This window comes from Bombina bombina, chromosome 1 (assembly GCF_027579735.1).
Source record: "Bombina bombina isolate aBomBom1 chromosome 1, aBomBom1.pri, whole genome shotgun sequence".
In the NCBI taxonomy this organism is placed as follows: Eukaryota; Metazoa; Chordata; class Amphibia; order Anura; family Bombinatoridae; genus Bombina; species Bombina bombina.
Window position 1 is genome coordinate 588,710,522 of NC_069499.1, and position 20,252 is coordinate 588,730,773.

The 20,252-nt window shown below is 39.1% G+C and overlaps 1 protein-coding gene across 2 annotated transcripts in view; it reads right to left on the reverse strand.

Annotated features, from left to right (window-relative positions):
* The window catches only part of LOC128645682 (arf-GAP with GTPase, ANK repeat and PH domain-containing protein 1-like), a 607,927-nt gene that overhangs the window by 21,439 nt on the left and 566,236 nt on the right, over positions 1-20,252 (reverse strand). For both annotated transcript variants that reach the window (XM_053698867.1, XM_053698866.1), the window contains exons 10-12: positions 17,708-17,812; positions 7,101-7,269; positions 2,243-2,410 (exon numbers count right to left, since the gene is read on the reverse strand). In XM_053698867.1, the coding sequence (XP_053554842.1) occupies positions 2,243-2,410; positions 7,101-7,269; positions 17,708-17,812 (442 nt within the window). The remainder of the gene's footprint in view (positions 1-2,242; positions 2,411-7,100; positions 7,270-17,707; positions 17,813-20,252) is intronic.

The window sequence follows — 20,252 nt, forward strand, 5'->3', positions numbered from 1 at the left end:
GGGAAGGCCTGGGGCACTACCATGTCCTCATAAACCCTATCCAGTTTAGGGATCGAAGGTTCCTCTGTTAGCTTCGGTTCCGGAACCTCCAACGTATCAAGCACCTCTTTCAGCAGAAAGTGCAAATGCTCCATCTTAAAATTAAAATCTGGTTCCTCCATGGACGGAGGCCTAGAAGTAGCCGATTCCGACCCAGAAGCGGCATCCTCTGATAACTCGGAGTTGTCCTCCTCAGTGGATAATCTGTCTGAGACATCCAGCGGAGTCGAAGACCCCCTGAGACGGACAGCAGTGTCGTACCTTCCGCTTGCGCTTAGTAGGGCGAGGCATCACTGATCGGCGAAGTCTGGAGGCCAAAGGGCCCCTCCCGCAGGAGGATTAGTAGTGCCCTGGGGAACTGCTTGTATAAATAAAGATGATTGTAAGGAACGCACCTCGCAGGGCGGAGAACCCTGAGAGGTTGACGGCTCAGTTGTACTTAATACTTTATTCTTTTTGGATCTAGCAATATTGTCAAAGCATGTGGAACAAAGTTGCATAGGTGGTTCGACTGGAACCTCCTCACAATATGCAATAGGTTTAGATAAAAAAGGGAGTATCCTCTAATATATCAGAGTCCTCCATAGCTTGCGCCTTTATTACGGACTTGATCAAAAAATAAATGGCACCTTTATATCCCAATAGCCGGGGCACTCACCACCTCCTATGACCAGGACTACAAGAAACAGCTTTCGTCTCTTTCAAACGCAGGTTGAGAAAGAGGAAGTTACAGAGGCCACACCCAGTCACATGGAGTGCCATGCAGGACTGCCCCTGCACTCTAGAGAGACGCGTCAAAAAAGCCTGCTAATGAACTGACTGTTCCACACTGACAGAGCCTCATCTCACACAAATGCAGCAGAAACACAATAAACAATATTATGCATAATAAACCCCCCCCCCCCCCCGTTCAATAACCCCCTTCCTAGGGTATTACCCTAGATTCTATAAAGATAAAGGAGCCACACTGTGACCCTGTCTTCTTGCGTTATCAAATATATATATAAATGAAACGATCTTATCAGAATCAACACCGTGGAACAGGAACATGGCCCTTCAAGTGTGACAGGGTAGTAGCATCGCTCCTGACATGGACTTGAGAGAAGAAAAGCAGACAGCGTAACTCGTCAACGCTGATTGCTAATGGAGCTGTTAAACTGAGTCGGGATGGGTTTGCAGAAAGACTCTCCCTGCATCTTTGGACTCTAACATTCCTCCATGCTCTCACTGAGAGGCTTAAAGGACTACTTAAATCTCCAGTCCCATTTTCAAAGAGTACTACCCTCCATAAGAGACTACTCTGAATCTTCCGTCACTTCTCTGCCAACCTCCTTTGACGAAAGGCAAAGAATAACTGGCCGATGAGGGAAGTGGGGAAGGTATTTAAGCCTATGGCTGGGGTGTCTTTGCCTCCTCCTGGTGGCCAGGTTCTTAATTCCCACAAGTAATGAATGAAGCAGTGGACTCTCCTCCCATTAAGATGGAAAAATTGTTTGGAATTAGCAAAGTGCTTCTTTTACTTATTGCCCTATAACTTGCAAAAAAAGCAAAGAACATGTAAACATTGGATATTTCTAAACTCAGGACAAAATTTAGAAACTATTTAGCATGGGAGTTTTTTGGTGGTTGTAGATGCGTAAGAGATTTTGGGGGTCAAAGTTAGAAAAAGTGTTTTTGCTCCCCCATTATTTCCATCATATTTTATAAAAAAAATTTTTTATAGTAAATGATATGATATCATATGAAAATAATGGTATCTTTAGAAAGTCCATTTAATGGCGAGAAAAACAGTATATAATATGTGTGGGTACAGTAAATGAGTAAAAGGAAAATTACAGCTAAACACAAACACCGCAGAAATGTATAAATAGCCCTGGTCCCTAAAGGTAAGAAAATGGAAAAAATGGTCTGGTCACTAAGGGGTTAATAACTGGGAATCTTCACGTGATATGAAAAGGAAGGAAAATGGAGGTCAACACCAAACATTAGATCTATTTTGAAGTCATACTTATTAAAAGAATTGATCTCTTATTTCTGAAGGGCAACAACAAAAATCAAAATAGAACAGACAGACTTGGCCTGTCAACAATAAGCTAGGTCTAACTCACAGAGACAGGTATTCAGCATCATATGGCATAAACTTGGATGGGTTGCAGGTTTCTATCTTCCTTGAACCTTAAGAAGTGTTGTGATTGGCTCTTACCGCTACTAATGGCAGAGTTGGCAATGACAGCTCCCTCGCTCCACTGGTCAGCACTAGACACAGAATATGATCTCTGGTGCATCCCATCCATGCGGCTAAAGGAGCCTAGACTGATTCCACTGGGTCCGCTGGTCATCTGCGTAACTGATGTGCTGCTTGTTACATTCCCTGAGTTAGAAAGATATTACATGATCATTGTTAAAATGCAGGGATGTGATGAAATATGCAGTCTTAAATGTTAATCAAGTTGTACTTTACTTATGAATTATTTATCTGGAAACCCCTTAACAGTGTTTCACTCTATGTGAGGCTCTGGATCTTGGGCTATTTCTCTGTCTGATTTGTATCTAAACAGTTTTTTTGTTATTGCACTGTTAAATAAATTGCTTGGGATATTTCAGTTGTATTGGTTGATCAGTCACACACACACGCAAAAGAAAAAAGTATGCACATGAAGAGGAATAAAATAAAAAGAAGTAAAAATAGCCAGAAACTAACACATAAGAGCAAACAAGAAACTGCCAAGGACCCTAAAAAACCCATCTCATATTGGAGGCCCATTCTGCACACTTTTTCTTTTCCTCTGCTGCTTTTTATTATTATTGTTAGTCTCACATCTCCTCACTCCCACCACAGCAAGAGCAGCGTCAGTTGGCGCCTGTCGGCTGAGAGAGGCGTTCTGATAAACAGCCTCTGCAGGACACACAACAGGAATAATGTAGACTTAAGTACTAGCAATGTGCTGCCATTCTGCACAGCCGATTACTCCGTGCGCCTGTCATTCACAGAGGAAATGGCTGAACCCATTAGATAGAAACCTTTGCGATGGATCCTAAATGCGTCCTGCGATGCCATTAATCTACGTGCGGGAGGATGCCTCAAGAAGAGCTCCCCTCCGTGAGTTGGGGGGAGGCATGTGACAGTTCTCCTATTTCACCCCCCAATGTCTCGTTAATCAAGATCTGCTTATTGCCCCCACTACTGTGACAGAGGACAGAGCCCCCTCTTAACCGTTCATTATGAGACATCCCCAATGCATAGCTGAGTGGAAAGTGAAAGACTGCAAAAGGGGGGGGGGATAGGTGATATAAGAAAGAGAGAGAGAGAAAGAGAGAGAAAGAGAAAAAAGTGTGCGAAAAAATGAGAGCTTAGAAAGTGATACACTGAGAGAAATATGATGTAAAGCTGAGGGGCAACGAGAGAGGAGGGGAGAACACCAATAATACTGTTGGGGAAGAAAAAAAATAGAAAGACAAAGGGATAGAAATAAGGTGAAAATAGAAAGAACAAAGAGGAGCAAAAAAAAAAAAAGTACATGATATTCCAAAAGAGTATACTGACAGAGCAAGGCTGGAGAGAGAGGAGAGCTGTGAGGAGAGACAGACAATGAGGAGGAGGAAGAGGGAGATCAAAGCAAGTCCGATAGCATTAATATTCATGACAATAATTAGTATTCTAGGTCACTGAATATTCATTGCTATTAGTTTGGTTTTTATGGGTTTCCGAGATGTTCTGATTGTTGGAGTGTGGAGGAAGCAGCACGATGAGGACTTTAATATGTCATCAGCAGTTCAACGCTGAAAACACATTAGTGGTTTTGGGTAAAAATCAGACCCTTGTCTCTTGATGGATTTAACATTATGAAAGAGACCCGGGGCTATAGGAGAGGGGGAGGGAATTGGCCCCTCATGGTGTGAGGAGCCGCAATGGGATTTACATGTTTCATCAAGAGATGCGAATTGTATTATTTTACATGTCTCTGTTAAATCTGTCAGTGACTGCGCTGTAACTTCATAAGGTTCTCTGGGCTTGACCCCCACATGGGACTCTGGCAACAAGCTGCACAGTAATTACATTATGATATTATTTGTAAGAAGATAAAGGGAGACCCTCGGACTCTTGTATGTCACTGAGCTGTGTATAACACTGCAGGGGGTATGGATCGCACTCCAGATAACTGGATCAGTTAATTAATAGCGTCACATTAACTGAGTGGGACAGAAACAGCTTAGAGGCTCCAACCCACAAGAACGGAAAATGACATGATGCAGTAGAGTTATAGTTATGTGAAACACAAAACAGCACTCAAAATCCATAAAAAGGTAGAGATGACACACAATACACTATCTTATAGATTTTCTTTGCCTTAAGGGTTATAGAAGGAAAAATATTTAAAGGGACAATTAAGTCACAATTGGACTTGATTAAAGGGACAGTAAACATTCAAAATAATGATATAGTGCAGAATTATATAGCATTATCTTAGCGGCACCTTTATACATCTAAAGCATTTCCTGATTTTTTCATCCCAAAGTTGGACTCCGCTCAAGGTTCTACTGAGCGGGTTTTGTTTTTCAAATGCGCTTCATGGGCACGCTGTCTAGCCACAGCTTGCCCGATTGCGCCATTTAAGTGAATGTAGCTTGCTCCTGCTACCAGGTCAGAGTGGGAGCAATCTGCACTCAATTCAATGGTGCGATCGGGCAGGCTTGGACTAGACAGCGCGCCCACAAAGCGCATTTGAAAAACAAGACCCGCTCACTAGAACCTTGAGCGGAGTCCCACTTTGGGATAAAAAAAAATCAGGAAATGCATTTGTTGAAAAGCATACATAAGTAGGCTTAGGAGCAGCAATGCACATAAATGTCTAGTCATTGGTTCACCAGATGTGTTAAGCTCGATCTCAGTAGTGCACTGCTGCTCCTTCAAAAAAGGATACCAAGAGAATAAAGCACATTTAATAATAAAAGTAAACTGGAAAGTTGCTTAAAATTTTATGTTCTACCTAAATCATGAAATAATGTTATATCACCATATACATAGCAAGGATCACAGACATGTTCCTCAGAATCAACCAATACACAAAATACAGATACTGGAGTTGTTGCATTTGATGATGGGGATTCTGTGTGCAATATATAACATTCATATGATATAAAAGCATAAACTTTATGTTGTAGTTAACTCCAAAATAATCTGTGGTTTACTCACTCATTAATTGTGAAGGGGAACAAGGTTTTCTCTACAGCTTATTGCCGAATATTTGAAGATTCTTTTGAAAAAGTTAAGGTCTATTTCAATCCATTACAAGCTCCTTGTAAGGTTTTTCACTGGGTTTATCATTTACAGACAGTTCCAGTTTGAAAACCATTAGACAACACGGTTATCACTAGGACTGTGCATTCAGATCCGAAAGCGGAAGAAGGTGGCCGCGGCTTGTGGGATTCGGCTCTTTTCAGAGTTGCATATATTCTTGTGAAAGTTCAACACACTAGGATGTGTGCAAATCTAGAGTGTTGAACTTTCATAAGAGTAAAAGCTTCTTCCACAATAGGATCCCTAAAAGGATACAAATACACACCCCTAGTTATCACAGGGACTTAGCACCAGATTGTTGGACTTTTTAGCAGCTTTGATCTCTTTACACCCATTCCATTATCTTTTGAACAGCATTTGCAGAGTTTTTCCTTCTCAGGGTTACATTTTTGTGCCTGCTCAGCTTACACACAAATAATATATTTTGGCGTAATAAAAAAAAAAGAAGTTAAAATATAACTTAGATCTCTTTTTTTAAACTATGAAACTGGACATAACTAAAATACAGTATCTAGAATATTACTTTATGATTGCAATTAAAGGGACATGAAACTCAAATGTTTTCTTTTGTGATTCAGATAGAGAATACGATTTTAAACCACATTCCAATTAACTTCTATTATTTAATTTGCTTCATTCTTCAGATATCCTTTGTTGAAGAAATAGCAATGCACATGGGTGAGCCAATCAAACAAGGCAAATGTGTAGAAGCCACCAATCAGCAGCTACTGGGCCTATTTAGATATGTTTTTCAACAAAGGATTCCAAAAGAATGAAGCAAATTAAATAATATAAGTAAATTGGAAAATCGCATGCTCTATCTGAATCATGAAAGAAAACATTTGGGTTTCATGCCCCTTTAAGTGTTTACACACTAATAATTGTAAATTAAAAATGTACTCTAAATTATATGAAATAATTATTTATGGATATTCTGAATTTATATTAATGATTATGTAAAAAGAAGCTGCATTCTAACACATTAGCTATTTATCATCAGTAATACATTATACTGTATATGCATTAATCAATAAGTAAATTTGATTTCTATCTTTTACTTCTATATTTTTTTTTTGTAAATACTGCAAAAACCACCATTAAAAGTATGAGAAACAACCATTTTGTATAGTTTCTTGTGGGAAAGAAATCAGATTTTCTCGCTCATTCTCATATATAATTCAGACGGGTTAACTTAATCAGACAGCAGCTATTGACATGGATTAGAATGGCTTAGAGCTACACATTATTCTGAATTAAAATAAGGATGAGTAAATAATCTCTAATAGGCCATATATGCCCCATGTGGAAGATGTTTTTTTTTCTATTGAGATTTGAATACAAAATGTTTAGTTATGCAGCGTAAAACACCTTTGCGAGATACTTTCATTATTAAGTTAGTCCCCTTTTAATGTAATTTCATTTAGTAAATTGTGGATTTTCTAATTCTCAGAGTCGAACTGCAGACTTCCTGAGGCTAACCCAGCTACATATGTTTCCCTAATTTGCTTCAGTGGATAACAATGTACTTTATACTAATAAAACAATTGTGACTAGCCTTATTATCTGCAGATTCAAGGAAGATTGGTTCCTCCAAACAAAACAAAAGTGGTTTGGCTATGAAAAAACAATTACAAGAAAAAAGATGTTAATTTGTTTTAAGAATGTTTAGACTTGTCTGTATTTTTTTTGTTAGCAAGACAACAAGACTTTCTTGTAATTGTACAAGGTGTATGGTGCCCCTAACCATGAGAACAGAGCACACCTGTGTTAGGAGAGATCTGGAGCCCGCTGAGCTCTTTGGTCAAGCCATTGGTCTTGGGGCTTGCAATAGGAGCACAAGAGGAGGTAGCCCGTGGCGGCCTCTTCCCTGGAACTTTCACTGTGGTCCTGAGGAGATCTATTTCCTTCCCATGAACATTCTGCATGTAGTCCTGAAACACAGAGTGGACTAAATTATAAATAAAATCCCTTTTACTCCCACACACTGACTAAAAACTATTAAAGGCACACAGATTTAATATTATTTTACCACCTTCCAACACACACACAGCTCAAGCATGTACAAACAAGACACACACAGACAGACTGATGTGCCACATACAAACACAAAGCCAAACTAAGCTATTTAATACACATTCGCCACAACTAAACAGGATCAGGTGCATACACAAGTACACACAGGCAGCCTGCCATCACACACACACAGCTCAAGCATGTACAAACAAGACACACACAGACAGGCTGATGTGCCACATACAAACACAAAGCCAAACTAAGATATTTAATACACATTCGCCACAACTAAACAGGATCAGATGTATACACAAGTACACACAGGCAGCCTGCCATCACACACACACAGCTCAAGCATGTACAAACAAGACACACACAGACAGACTGATGTGCCACATACAAACACAAAGCCAAACTAAGCTATTTAATACACATTCGCCACAACTAAACAGGATCAGGTGCATACACAAGTACACACAGGCAGCCTGCCATCACACACAGTTATCAAAAAGAGAAAATGATCAATTACGCTAAACTCTATTGCATACCCACAGACCGAGATATGATACACACACACACAAAAGCATATTTGTGTACACACACAGACACAAATATATAACAAGTAGAATTAAATTCCACAAAAACAGTCTGACCTCTCCTATGCACAAATTCACCTTACACGCACAAACACACAGTCCTTATCTCACCTCACAGATGTGTGCATCAGACTGCCAAAGATATGCAAATACAAACATCAACACTCAACCACTGTTAACATAGAAACTATACCACATCAAATATGATGATACCCTTAGCCAGTCAAAAGGAGGATGCTCAGCACTTGTAAGCTAAACAGCACTTAACAAGACTCTGGGGCAATACTTGAAAGTCCCCTCTCCTAAAGATGCAGTCAGTCCCCTTAAAAGCCTTAAAAAGAATTAATTGCAAAAACCATTAGCTCGACAAGGGCTCTGGAAACAAAGAAATCACTTGAAGTAGGCCAGTTGGGAAGAGTACATTTGCCAACACTATACATGAGAAGTTATGCATACAAAGAACATCTGAGAAGCTGTGCATAAAGGACAATATGTGAGAAGATAAACATAAAAATGTTAGAATTTGTGAATACATAAACCTATACACATAAGTGCATGTGAAGCTGTGTGTGCATGAGAACAAACTGTAAGCTTCAAACACCAAGTGGCAGCGTGCATGATAAAAAAATGTATGTATGATCTCTGCATGCATATACAAGTGCAGAAGTATAAAGCTGCATGTGTATATATAAGTGCAGAATTATAAAGCTGCATGTGTATGTACAAATGCAGAAGTATAAAGCTGCATGTGTATGTACAAGTGCAGAAGTATAACGCTGCATGTGTATGTACAAGTGAAGAAGTATAAAGCTGCATGTGTATGTACAAGTGCAGAAGTACAAAGCTGCATGTGTATGTAGAAGTGAAGAAGTATAAAGCTGCATGTGTATGTACAAGTGCAGAAGTATAAAGCTGCATGTGTATGTACAAGTGCAGAAGTATAACGCTGCATGTGTATGTACAAGTGAAGAAGTATAAAGCTGCATGTGTATGTACAAGTGCAGAAGTACAAAGCTGCATGTGTATGTACAAGTAAAGAAATATAAAGCTGCATGTGTATGTACAAGTAAAGAAGTATAAAGCTGCATGTGTATGTACAAGTAAAGAAGTATAAAGCTGCATGTGTATGTACAAGTAAAGAAGTATAAAGCTGCATGTGTATGTACAAGTAAAGAAGTATAAAGCTGCATGTGTATGTACAAGTAAAGAAGTATAAAGCTGCATGTGTATGTACAAGTAAAGAAGTACAAAGCTGCATGTGTATGTACAAGTGAAGAAGTACAAAGCTGCATGTGTATGTACAAGTAAAGAAGTACAAAGCTGCGTGTGTATGTACAAGTGAAGAAGTATAAAGCTGCACGTGTATGTACAAGTAAAGAAGTATAAAGCTGCATGTGTATGTACAAGTAAAGAAGTACAAATCTGCATGTGTATGTACAAGTGCAGAAGTATAAAGCTGCATGTGTATGTACAAGTGCAGAAGTACAAAGCTGCATGTGTATGTACAAGTGAAGAAGTATAAAGCTGCATGTGTATGTACAAGTGAAGAAGTATAAAGCTGCATGTGTATATACAAGTGCAGAAGTATAAAGCTGCATGTGTATGTACAAGTGCAGAAGTATAACGCTACATGTGTATGTACAAGTGAAGAAGTATAACGCTGCATGTGTATGTACAAGTGCAGAAGTATAAAGCTGCATGTGTATGTACAAGTAAAGAAGTACAAAGCTGCATGTGTATGCACAAGTAAAGAAGTACAAAGCTGCATGTGTATGTACAAGTGAAGAAGTATAAAGCTGTATGTGTATGTACAAGTGCAGAAGTACAAAGCTGCATGTGTATGTACAAGTGCAGAAGTATAAAGCTGCATGTGTATGTACAAGTGCAGAAGTATAAAGCTGCATGTGTATGTACAAGTGCAGAAGTATAAAGCTGCATGTGTATGTACAAGTGAAGAAGTATAAAGCTGCATGTGTATGTGCAAGTAAAGAAGTATAACGCTGCATGTGTATGTACAAGTGAAGAAGTATAAAGCTGCATGTGTATGTACAAGTGAAGAAGTATAAAGCTGCATGTGTATGTACAAGTAAATGTGTATGTACAAGTAAAGAAGTATAAAGCTGCATGTGTATGTGCAAGTAAAGAAGTATAACGCTGCATGTATATGTACAAGTAAAGAAGTACAAAGCTGCATATGTATGTACAAGTGAAGAAATACAAAGCTGCATGTGTATGTACAAGTGCAGAAGTATAAAGCTGCATGTGTATGTACAAGTGCAGACGTATAAAGCTGCATGTGTATGTACAAGTGAAGAAGTATAAAGCTGCATATGTATGTACAAGTAAAGAAGTATAAAGCTGCATGTGTATGTACAAGTGCAGAAGTATAAAGCTGCATGTGTATGTACAAGTGAAGAAGTATAAAGCTGCATGTGTATGTACAAGTAAAGAAGAATAAAGCTGCATGTGTACAAGTGAAGAAGTATTATTTTTATTAAAAATGTGTAGAAAATATTGTCCTTCTCTTTGTCCAAAATTATATACAAAAAGGATTTACCTATAAGAAAAACACAGTGCAATATTGTCAGTGATAGATCAAAGGTCAGTAAAGATCAAAGGTGTGTGGGAACTCAAAGAGTTTAAAGGGACAGTCAACACCAGAATTTTTGTTGTTTTAAAAGAAAGATAATCCCTTAATTACCAATTACCCAGTTTTGCATAACCAACACAGTTATAATTATACAAGGTTTACCTCTTTAATTACCTTGTATCTAAGCCTCGGCAGAAGACCCCTTATTTCAGTTCTTTTGACAGACTTGCATTTTAGCCAATTAGAGCTGCCTCCATGGTAAATTTACGAGCATGAGCTCAATGTTATCTATATGAAACACAATAACTAATGCCCTCTAGTGGTGAAAAACTATTAAAATGCATTTAGATTAGAGGCGGCCTTCAAGGTCTAAGAAATTAGCATATGAACCTCCTAGGTTTAGCTTTCAACTAAGAATACCAAGAGAACAAAGCAAATTTGGTGATAAAAGTAAATTGGAAAGTTGTTTAAAATTACATGTCCTATCTGAATCATGAAAGTTTATTTTGGACTTGACTGTCCCTTTAAGGCTGGACTACCTTTCAAGGCACTTTCATAGTACTAAGTGCAATGACTATCTTTGAATTTTTATACACACACACACATATATATATATATATATATATATATATATATATATATATATATATATATATATATATATATATACACATATGTTGTATTTTATTATACATGTTATATTAAAAATGTTTTAAATTTATCATTTTAGAGCTTTGTATAGGACCACACTTAAGCCTTGAGAGTGCTTCCTCTTTTTCTATTCTACTCAAATGCTAGTAAACTTTCATAGTAAATGCAATGATTATTTAAAATTGCCAAGAATTAAATGAATAAATGTTTATACTATATTTATTATATATGGATATTATAATTGAGACATTTTTGTAACATACTGTTATCTCACACAGCATTGGGGAATGATTAGGCGCAAATCAGCATATGCGAGTAAGGTAACTTATTCACGAGTTGATCATGTAGACAACTTCACATACTCATCTAGACATGCAAGCAGTGGGTGGAGCCTGGCGATCATTTTTGGCTGCTAACGAACGTTGAAGATTTAAAATTTTCATCAATTTCGTAGAAGCTGATAAATGAGGGACCCTTTGCCGGATACTTGTCTGGTATGTAGAAAGTAAGTAATTCAACAGCCAAATGGTCTAGATTCATTAAACCTGTATTCATCACTATTGCATGCTCCATCGGTAGTGGTCAGGATAGGAATTGACAAATGTATAAAGAGATGAAATAATTTGCAGCCACTTTCTTCTTATGGAAAATAATTTCCTGTTCATTTTGATTTTAGATGTAAATCTTACCAAATCGCACAACAAGGATTTCTCAGTCTTTGTATATTGTAAGAGAATATTGGAAAGACTGAAATGAACCATTAGTGGTGGTGGGGGGGGGGGGGAGAATGATCTAACAAATAAAGGAATTTACATTTTTAGTTAAACGCTTTAAAACTTGTTTTCCACTTTAACTGGCTTTTCAAGAGTGTGCTTTTTAAGAGATCTGTACTGTTGTACACACAGAGTAATATTTATAAACAGATTACACGTCCATAAACATAAGCACAGTCACAAAAACATACACCTAGTAACACAATATAGTTACATACAAATATTGATATACAACCCCAAACACAAAAACATTTATATGTTTTGTAAGCTCCTCACAGAGAATGGGTTAACATCCCACTTCCTAATTATGTTGCATCTTATTGCCATACACTTAATTAGCTGCATTAATGTGATTTCTTTTTACATAGGCAAGCAATTAAGGGCTATGATTGAGTTTCATTCAATTAGCCTCAACAAACATGCTAATTGATGTCCCAGATGCAAATGAGCTGTGGTGAGGAGCAGAGGCACACACTGCGCAGTGGCAGGGGGATCTTCACCAGGACAGCAGGGTCTCTGTTGGGTCTAGCTGCCGCCTCATACCCTGTGCCTGTCACCTTGTAGGGGTCTCTCTCTGGGTCTAGGAGGAAAAAAGCAGTTTTATTCTAGGGGAGGGAGGTGTACGAGGGAGAATGCTGATCTAACCCCGGGGCAGCTTCTTAAAGCAGCAACAATTTGCAAGCGCAGACAGGCAGACAAATAGCAAAGGAAGCTATATTATCCTGCAGACGGCTGTAAAACTTCTTACCCAAGTCAAACCATAGGCTTTGCTAACTGCAGACAAACAGTGAACACGGTGCGGTGTCCAATAGTTTACATGGCACAGAAGTGTCTAACATTATCAGTGAACACATAATATGCTACAGAGGGAAGATAATACAGCTACAGAGAACAGCCAACTTACAAACTGCATACGCAGCTACCTCCATGTTCCAGGCTTCAGAAAGGAAGAGTACCCTCTTCTGCACATACCAGGACTGGCTAGGCTCTGATGTAATATCAACAGCTCACCAACAGGAAGAGGCCATGTTTAAAGAGCCCAAACCAACTTCAGATCGCCTTCAGTAAAGGGCTGTGCTCACCAACAAAGAGCCAGGCACCAAATCCCTACCACAAAAGGGTTAGGCTCTGACTACCCACCACAAAAGGGTTAGGCTCCAACATCCCACCACATAAGGGGTCAGGTATCTACTCTGCACCAGAAAGGGGTTAACTCTCCACCAGAAAAGTGTCAGACACCAACTCTATATCTTAGGCTCTTTTTTTAATGAGAAATATGTGAGGTGCCCACTCAGCACGTCCTTTTCTCATATGTTAGCTGATAGGCTACATTCCTGGTTAGGTACTAAACTTCGAATGAAAGGTGTCAGACTTCCACTTATCACAGGAACTGGCCAGAATCTTGTAACTCACCAGCCTGAGGTTTGTCTCTCACTCTGTTCAGAGGGCTGGGTTTTCCCCAGATAGACAAGGCTCTCTAAAAATGTGAGGAGCTGTACTTCTGGTTGCCAAGGGCTGATTACAAGAGCTCCTCTTGGCTTATCATTTAAATTTGTCCTTGTATAGAATGTTGTTCTCTCTCTCCCCAGAGAACAGCGTGGGGGGTGCATTATTACCTCAATGTAATTTAAAAGCAAACTGCATAGCATTTGTGTAAAACAGGATGAGAGGCAGAACAGAAAAAAGGGTGGCAGGGCAAGCAAATGAAATACAGCAGCGCATGGAGTGCACAGCATTAAATGGAGGAGCAAGCATTCAGGGGAACAGAACTGGGATAACAAAAAGCAAAGAAAGGAGCAAAGTGGATCAGGCAAACAAAGCTGCGGAGCAAACAGGCAGGATAAGGGGTAGGCAGCATGGCAGTGAACATTAAGCAGTTTAGAGAGCAGGAAGAAATATTAGGGCCACCTAATAACAGCAATGAAAGGAGAGAAAACTAGAGAACAGGAAATGGGGTGCAGAACAATGTGGGCAAAAAAGGTCTTATTGGGTAGCAGGGAAAAGGGCATTTAGTGAGCAGATATGTACCATATAAGGGAGTCAAGGAGAGAATATAATGTACAGCAAACAAGGGGGATGCAGAGGAAAGTGGGGAATGAGAAGAGGAGCAGAGAGTGAGGAGTGAGGCAAAGGGATCGAGAACAGAATAAGGATGCAGGAAGTAGAGAGGGGGAGCAGAGCGGGGGCTGCTCTCGCTTTTTGCTTTTCCATGTACGGCATAACACACAGCAGCACAGAGGGAAGCAACACTAATTTTAATGCCATAAAATGCTTTAAAAGTGCCCCAGGCCTCAGTTACGTGGGAGCTACTTGCACCTAAATAAGACACGGTTCATTTCCTCTGAAGCTTAGCCTAATGTAATCAGCAGCCTGGAGATGGGAGCGTCAGCAAGCATATAGTGAGGGGGGATACCGCCAGCGGTCTAGGGGGCCACGGACACATTGCTGTTGATTAGGGAATTTTTCAGCTTTGACAAGGATGTAATGAAGAACTTATGAAGTCTACACCTGGAAGGGTTCTTTAGTCAACTTAAGAACCAATATTGCTTGTGCCACAGAGCGATGCAAAACTAGTGCACTCAGAGACAGACGTAGACACACACACAAATAAGCAAATACAAATATAGTACACATACACACAATATGACACAATACACACACGTCCAGATGCTAAACACAAAACCCAGAAATAAGCACATAACATGCTTAAAGAGGCAGTAAACATCTTGTAATTGTAACATTTTTCTTTAGTCTTCCAATAGATTAACACGCCATAAGAGTTTAAACAGTTTTAAAAGAATAATATATAGTGCTCCTCTAAAAATAAATATGTTAAAGTAAACATAAAAATAAATAAATTGCTTAAACAACACCTTACTTGTTTTTTTGTGTGTGCAAAATTAGCACTTAGAATTTCTTACTGTAGCCCCTGCCCCCAGTGTGATAAGAGTGGAACATTTTTGAAACTTAAGTTTCATTCTGCCAGTTCTGAGCATGAGCAAATTTGACTCCCTCTTTATCTAGTCTATTCACTTAATACTAGGGGTGTGCATTCCAATCCTTTGCAAAGATCCGAATGCAGAAGAAGACGGCCGCTCCTGGGATTCTTGTGAAAGTTCAACACACTAGAATTTGTGCAAATCCAGATCCTTGTGTGCTAAACTTTCACAAGAATAAATGTGACTTCAGAAAGAGATGAATCCCACGAGCGGCCACCTTCTTCCACAATCAGATCCTCGCAAAGTCTTCTAATGCACACCCCCCTGTTTGATACTAAATCAATTCTAGACGTTTTATGACATAATAATAGATAAGCTTCCTGTAGAGACCACAGCACCCTTGTAGGGCTGTGACAGGAAGTAATGGACACTGCACAAATAAAGTTTAAAAAAAGAAGATAAAAATTAATAAATAAAAAGGTAAAAGCCATTTAAATAGATAAATTATACATATTGCAATGATTCCGGTTAGGTATATACCACTGCTTAGTGCTTTTTAATTTCAACAATGAAACAAACTGTTTAATGTCCCTGTAAAACACATTAACACATTGTTTGCTGCAATTGTTTTTGACAGCCATCAAACTCTACCCACCACTTTTCCTATTTGCAGTAACCAATCTGGACTTCATCTGGTGATGACAGGGCTTGCTGCTTGCTACTGTCATTGTGCATTGTGTTAACACAATCTCCATTGTTTGGCTTCAGAATAAAATATAAACGGCCAATCAGAGAGATATATGTAGCAAGGTTAGGAAGGCTTATGAAGACTACCATGAGCTCTTTCAGCTTTCAGGACTGGAAAATGCCTGATTTTCAGATTCAAATTACAGGAAAAGGTTGAAAATAAATAATGGAAGTTGTTTTACTATGAATAATTAAACATTTTATATTACAAGTCTTTACTGTCCCTCTAAACATACAGCCTCAGTTAATACACACAATCAGACCCTCACATATACAAAGACACAGCATATACACTCAGCCAATACACACACAATCAGAACCTCACATATACAAAAACACAGCATATACACTGAGACAATACACACACAATCAGACCCTCACATATACAAAGACACAGCATATACACTGAGACAATACACACACAATCAGACCCTCACATATACAAAGACACAGCATATACACTCAGCCAATACACACACAATCAGACCCTCACATATACAAAAACACAGCATATACACTGAGACAATACACACACAATCAGACCCTCACATATACAAAAACACAGCATATACACTCAGCCAATACACACACAATCAGACCCTCACATATACAAAGACACAGCATATACACTCAGCCAATACACACACAATCAGACCCTCACATATACAAAGACACAGCATATACACTCAGACAATAAACACACAATCAGATCCTCACATATACACAGACACAGCATATACACTCAGCCAATACACACACAATCAGATCCTCACATATACACAGACACAGCATATACACTCAGCCAATACACACACAATCAGATCCTCACATATACACAAACACAGCATATACACTCAGCCAATACACACACAATCAGACCCTCACATATACAAAGACACAGCATATACACTCAGCCAATAAACACACAATCAGATCCTCACATATACAAAGACACAGCATATACACTCAGCCAATACACACACAATCAGATCCTCACATATACAAAGACACAGCATATACACTCAGACAATACACTACACACACAATCAGACCCTCACATATATAAAGACACAGCATATACACTCAGCCAATACACACACAATCAGACCCTCACATATACAAAGACACAGCATATACACTCAGCCAATACACACACAATCAGATCCTCACATATACAAAGACACAGCATATACACTCAGACAATACACTACACACACAATCAGACCCTCACATATATAAAGACACAGCATATACACTCAGCCAATACACACACAATCAGACCCTCACATATACAAAGACACAGCATATACACTCAGCCAATACACACACAATCAGACCCTCACATATACAAAGACACAGCATATACACTCAGCCAATACACACACAATCAGACCCTCACATATACAAAGACACAGCATATACACTCAGCCAATACACACACAATTAGACCCTCACATATACAAAGACACAGCATATACACTCAGCCAATACACACACAATCAGACCCTCACATATATAAAGACACAGCATATACACTCAGCCAATGCACACACAATCAGACCCTCACATATACAAAGACACAGCATATACACTCAGCCAATACACACATAAGCTACTGAGAAGAGAGGTCAGATCTCATATTAAATTACGGTCCAAACACAGGTGCATGATGCAATGATAGGTCACTCAGAACTTTTGATCAAGCTGGGGTGAAAGTTGGAAAATAATAGGCAGGATGTTGTGATGGATGCAAGCTGGGATCAGAAATGATGCACAAGACGGGGAAAGAGTTGACAGTTTAGAGATCAGAACACGATGCAAAGACGTCATATGTTACCTAGCAGGCATGACTGGCCTGGACTTGTGCAAGTGGGGTTGATCAGGACTCACGTACAGGCTGGAGTAATAAGACTATGGAACCAGCGTGACAGATGATGAAGACACAAGAAACATGAACTAGTAGTTCAAGACAAACATATAACTTAGGTGGCAGTTGAAGTCTAATGACACGTGCAAAATCCAAACTTACATACAAGCTGGGATGATAAGCTACAACTCACGTGCAAACTTGGGTGGTAGGTTAGAACCCCATTATCGGACAAAGTAACATATTTCTTCTTCCACTCCTTATTAAGAGCTTTTCCACTTCTTTTCAGCAGCATTCCCTGTAAGACATAAACATATATATACCAGTTAGTAGTAGATAGAATACACAGTAAACCTATAAACTGTTAATAGAGAAGAAAATAAATGAAGCCAATGATCACAGAATATAGTACGTACACCTAGGCATGAGGGAGTTATACATCCTACACTACAATACATATAATTGTTCAGTAACACGATTTGCACTACATAACACCACCATGATATTACATGGTATCAGCAATGCCTAGTAGTAATTCAGTATTCAGAAATGGGAATATACAGTTTAATAATAAAATGTGCACTATAATGATATATGGTGTAAATGACAACACCTCAATACCTTGTATAGGACTTATCATACGTCAATACATAAAAAAATGCTGCCCACTGCCTAGACTGCAAACACTCAGTCTACTCTCAGTCTGGCTAGATGTACAGCTGAACGAGTATAGGAAGTCAGATTGCTGGTGTGGCAGGTGTAACATGCAGTAGCTACAACACTTTAGGAGCCTTTTTAACCTATTTTAACATCTAAAGACAGATCACATTCAATTTCAGAGTCACAATGGAAGAAGGGTCAGATTTAAAGGGACAGTCAAGTGAAAATTAAAGATTCATGATTCAGACAGGGCATGCAATTTTAACTTTCCAATTTACTTTTATCATCAAATTTGCTTTGTTCTCTTGGAAATGTTATGCTACTTTCTATGCCCTTGCACTCAGTGCATTTTGACAATTATCCACAGCTAGTCAGTGCTTGAGTGTCAGTTTCTTGAGTGTCATATAGATAACATTGTGCTCACTCCCGTTTAGTTATTAATGAGTCAGCACTTAATGGCTAAAATGCAAGTTTGTAAATAGTACTGAGATAAGGGGGCAGTCTGCAGAGGCTTCGATTCAAGGTAATCACAGAGGTAAAAAGTATATTAATATAACCATGTTGATTATGCAAAACTGGGGAATGGGTAATAAAGGGATTATCTTTTTAAACAATAACACATTTCAAGTAGACTATCCCTTTAAACCAGTTGCAGAGCATTAGTACATTGCCAAAGTTCTGAATATTTTATACAACTGAGCATGTGCTGGGTAAAGAGATAAGATAAGCTGGATAGTAGGTGCACAGAGCATAAAGGTGACTTGTAAACATATAAAGGCGGCTGTACAAATTAAACTCTGGGTTTGAGTTCACTGAATGTTTTAACAAGAAACAAGACAAAGATGTTTGTAAAGTATGTGTCTAACTTTTCTGCAAGCACCTGGTCACTGTCAGCTCATTGGGGACATGGTGCAAAATTATATCACTAGACTGTAAGCTCCACAGAGCATTGTGCACCATTATATCACTAGACCGTAAGCTCCACGGGGCATAGTGCACAATTATATCATAAGACTGTAAGCTCCACGGACCATTGTGCACAAATATATCACTAGACTGTAAGCGCCTCGGAGCATGGTGCACCATTATACCACTAGACTGTAAGCTACATGGAGCACCATTATATCACTAGACCGTAAGCTCCACAGAGCATGGTGCACCATTATACCACTAGACTGTAAGCTCCACGGAGCATGGTGCACCACTAAATCACTAGACTGTAAACTCCACAGAGCATGGTGCACCATTATATTACTTGACTGTAAGCTCCACAAATAATTGTGCACCATTATATCACTAGACTGTAAGCTCCACGGAGCATGGTGCACCATTATATTACTAGACTGTAAGCTCCACAAATAATTGTGCACCATTATATCACTAAACTGTAAGCTCCACGGAGCATGGTGGACAATTATATCACTAGACTGTAAGCTCCACAGAGCATGGTGCACAATTATATCACTAGACTGTAAGCTCCACGGAGCATGGTGCACAATTATATTACTAGACTGTAAGCTCCACGGAGCATGGTGGACAATTATATCACTAGACTGTAAGGTCCACGGAGCATGATGCACAATTATATCACTAGACTGTAAGCTCCACGGAGCATGGTGCACAATTATATTACTAGACTGTAAGCTCCACGGAGCATGGTGGACAATTATATCACTAGACTGTAAGGTCCACGGAGCATGATGCACAATTATATCACTAGACTGTAAGCTCCACGGAGCATGGTGCACAATTATATTACTAGACTGTAAGCTCCACAAATAATTGTGCACCATTATATCACTAGACTGTAAGCTCCACGGAGCATGGTGGACAATTATATCACTAGACTGAAAGGTCCACGGAGCATGATGCACAATTATATTACTAGACTGCAAGCTCCACGGAGCATGGTGCACAATTATATTACTTGACTGTAAGCTCCACAAATAATTGTGCACCATTATATCACTAGACTGTAAGCTCCACGGAGCATGGTGCACAATTATATCACTAGAATGTAAGCTCCACAAATAATTGTGCACCATTATATAACTAGACTGTAAGCTCCACGGAGCATG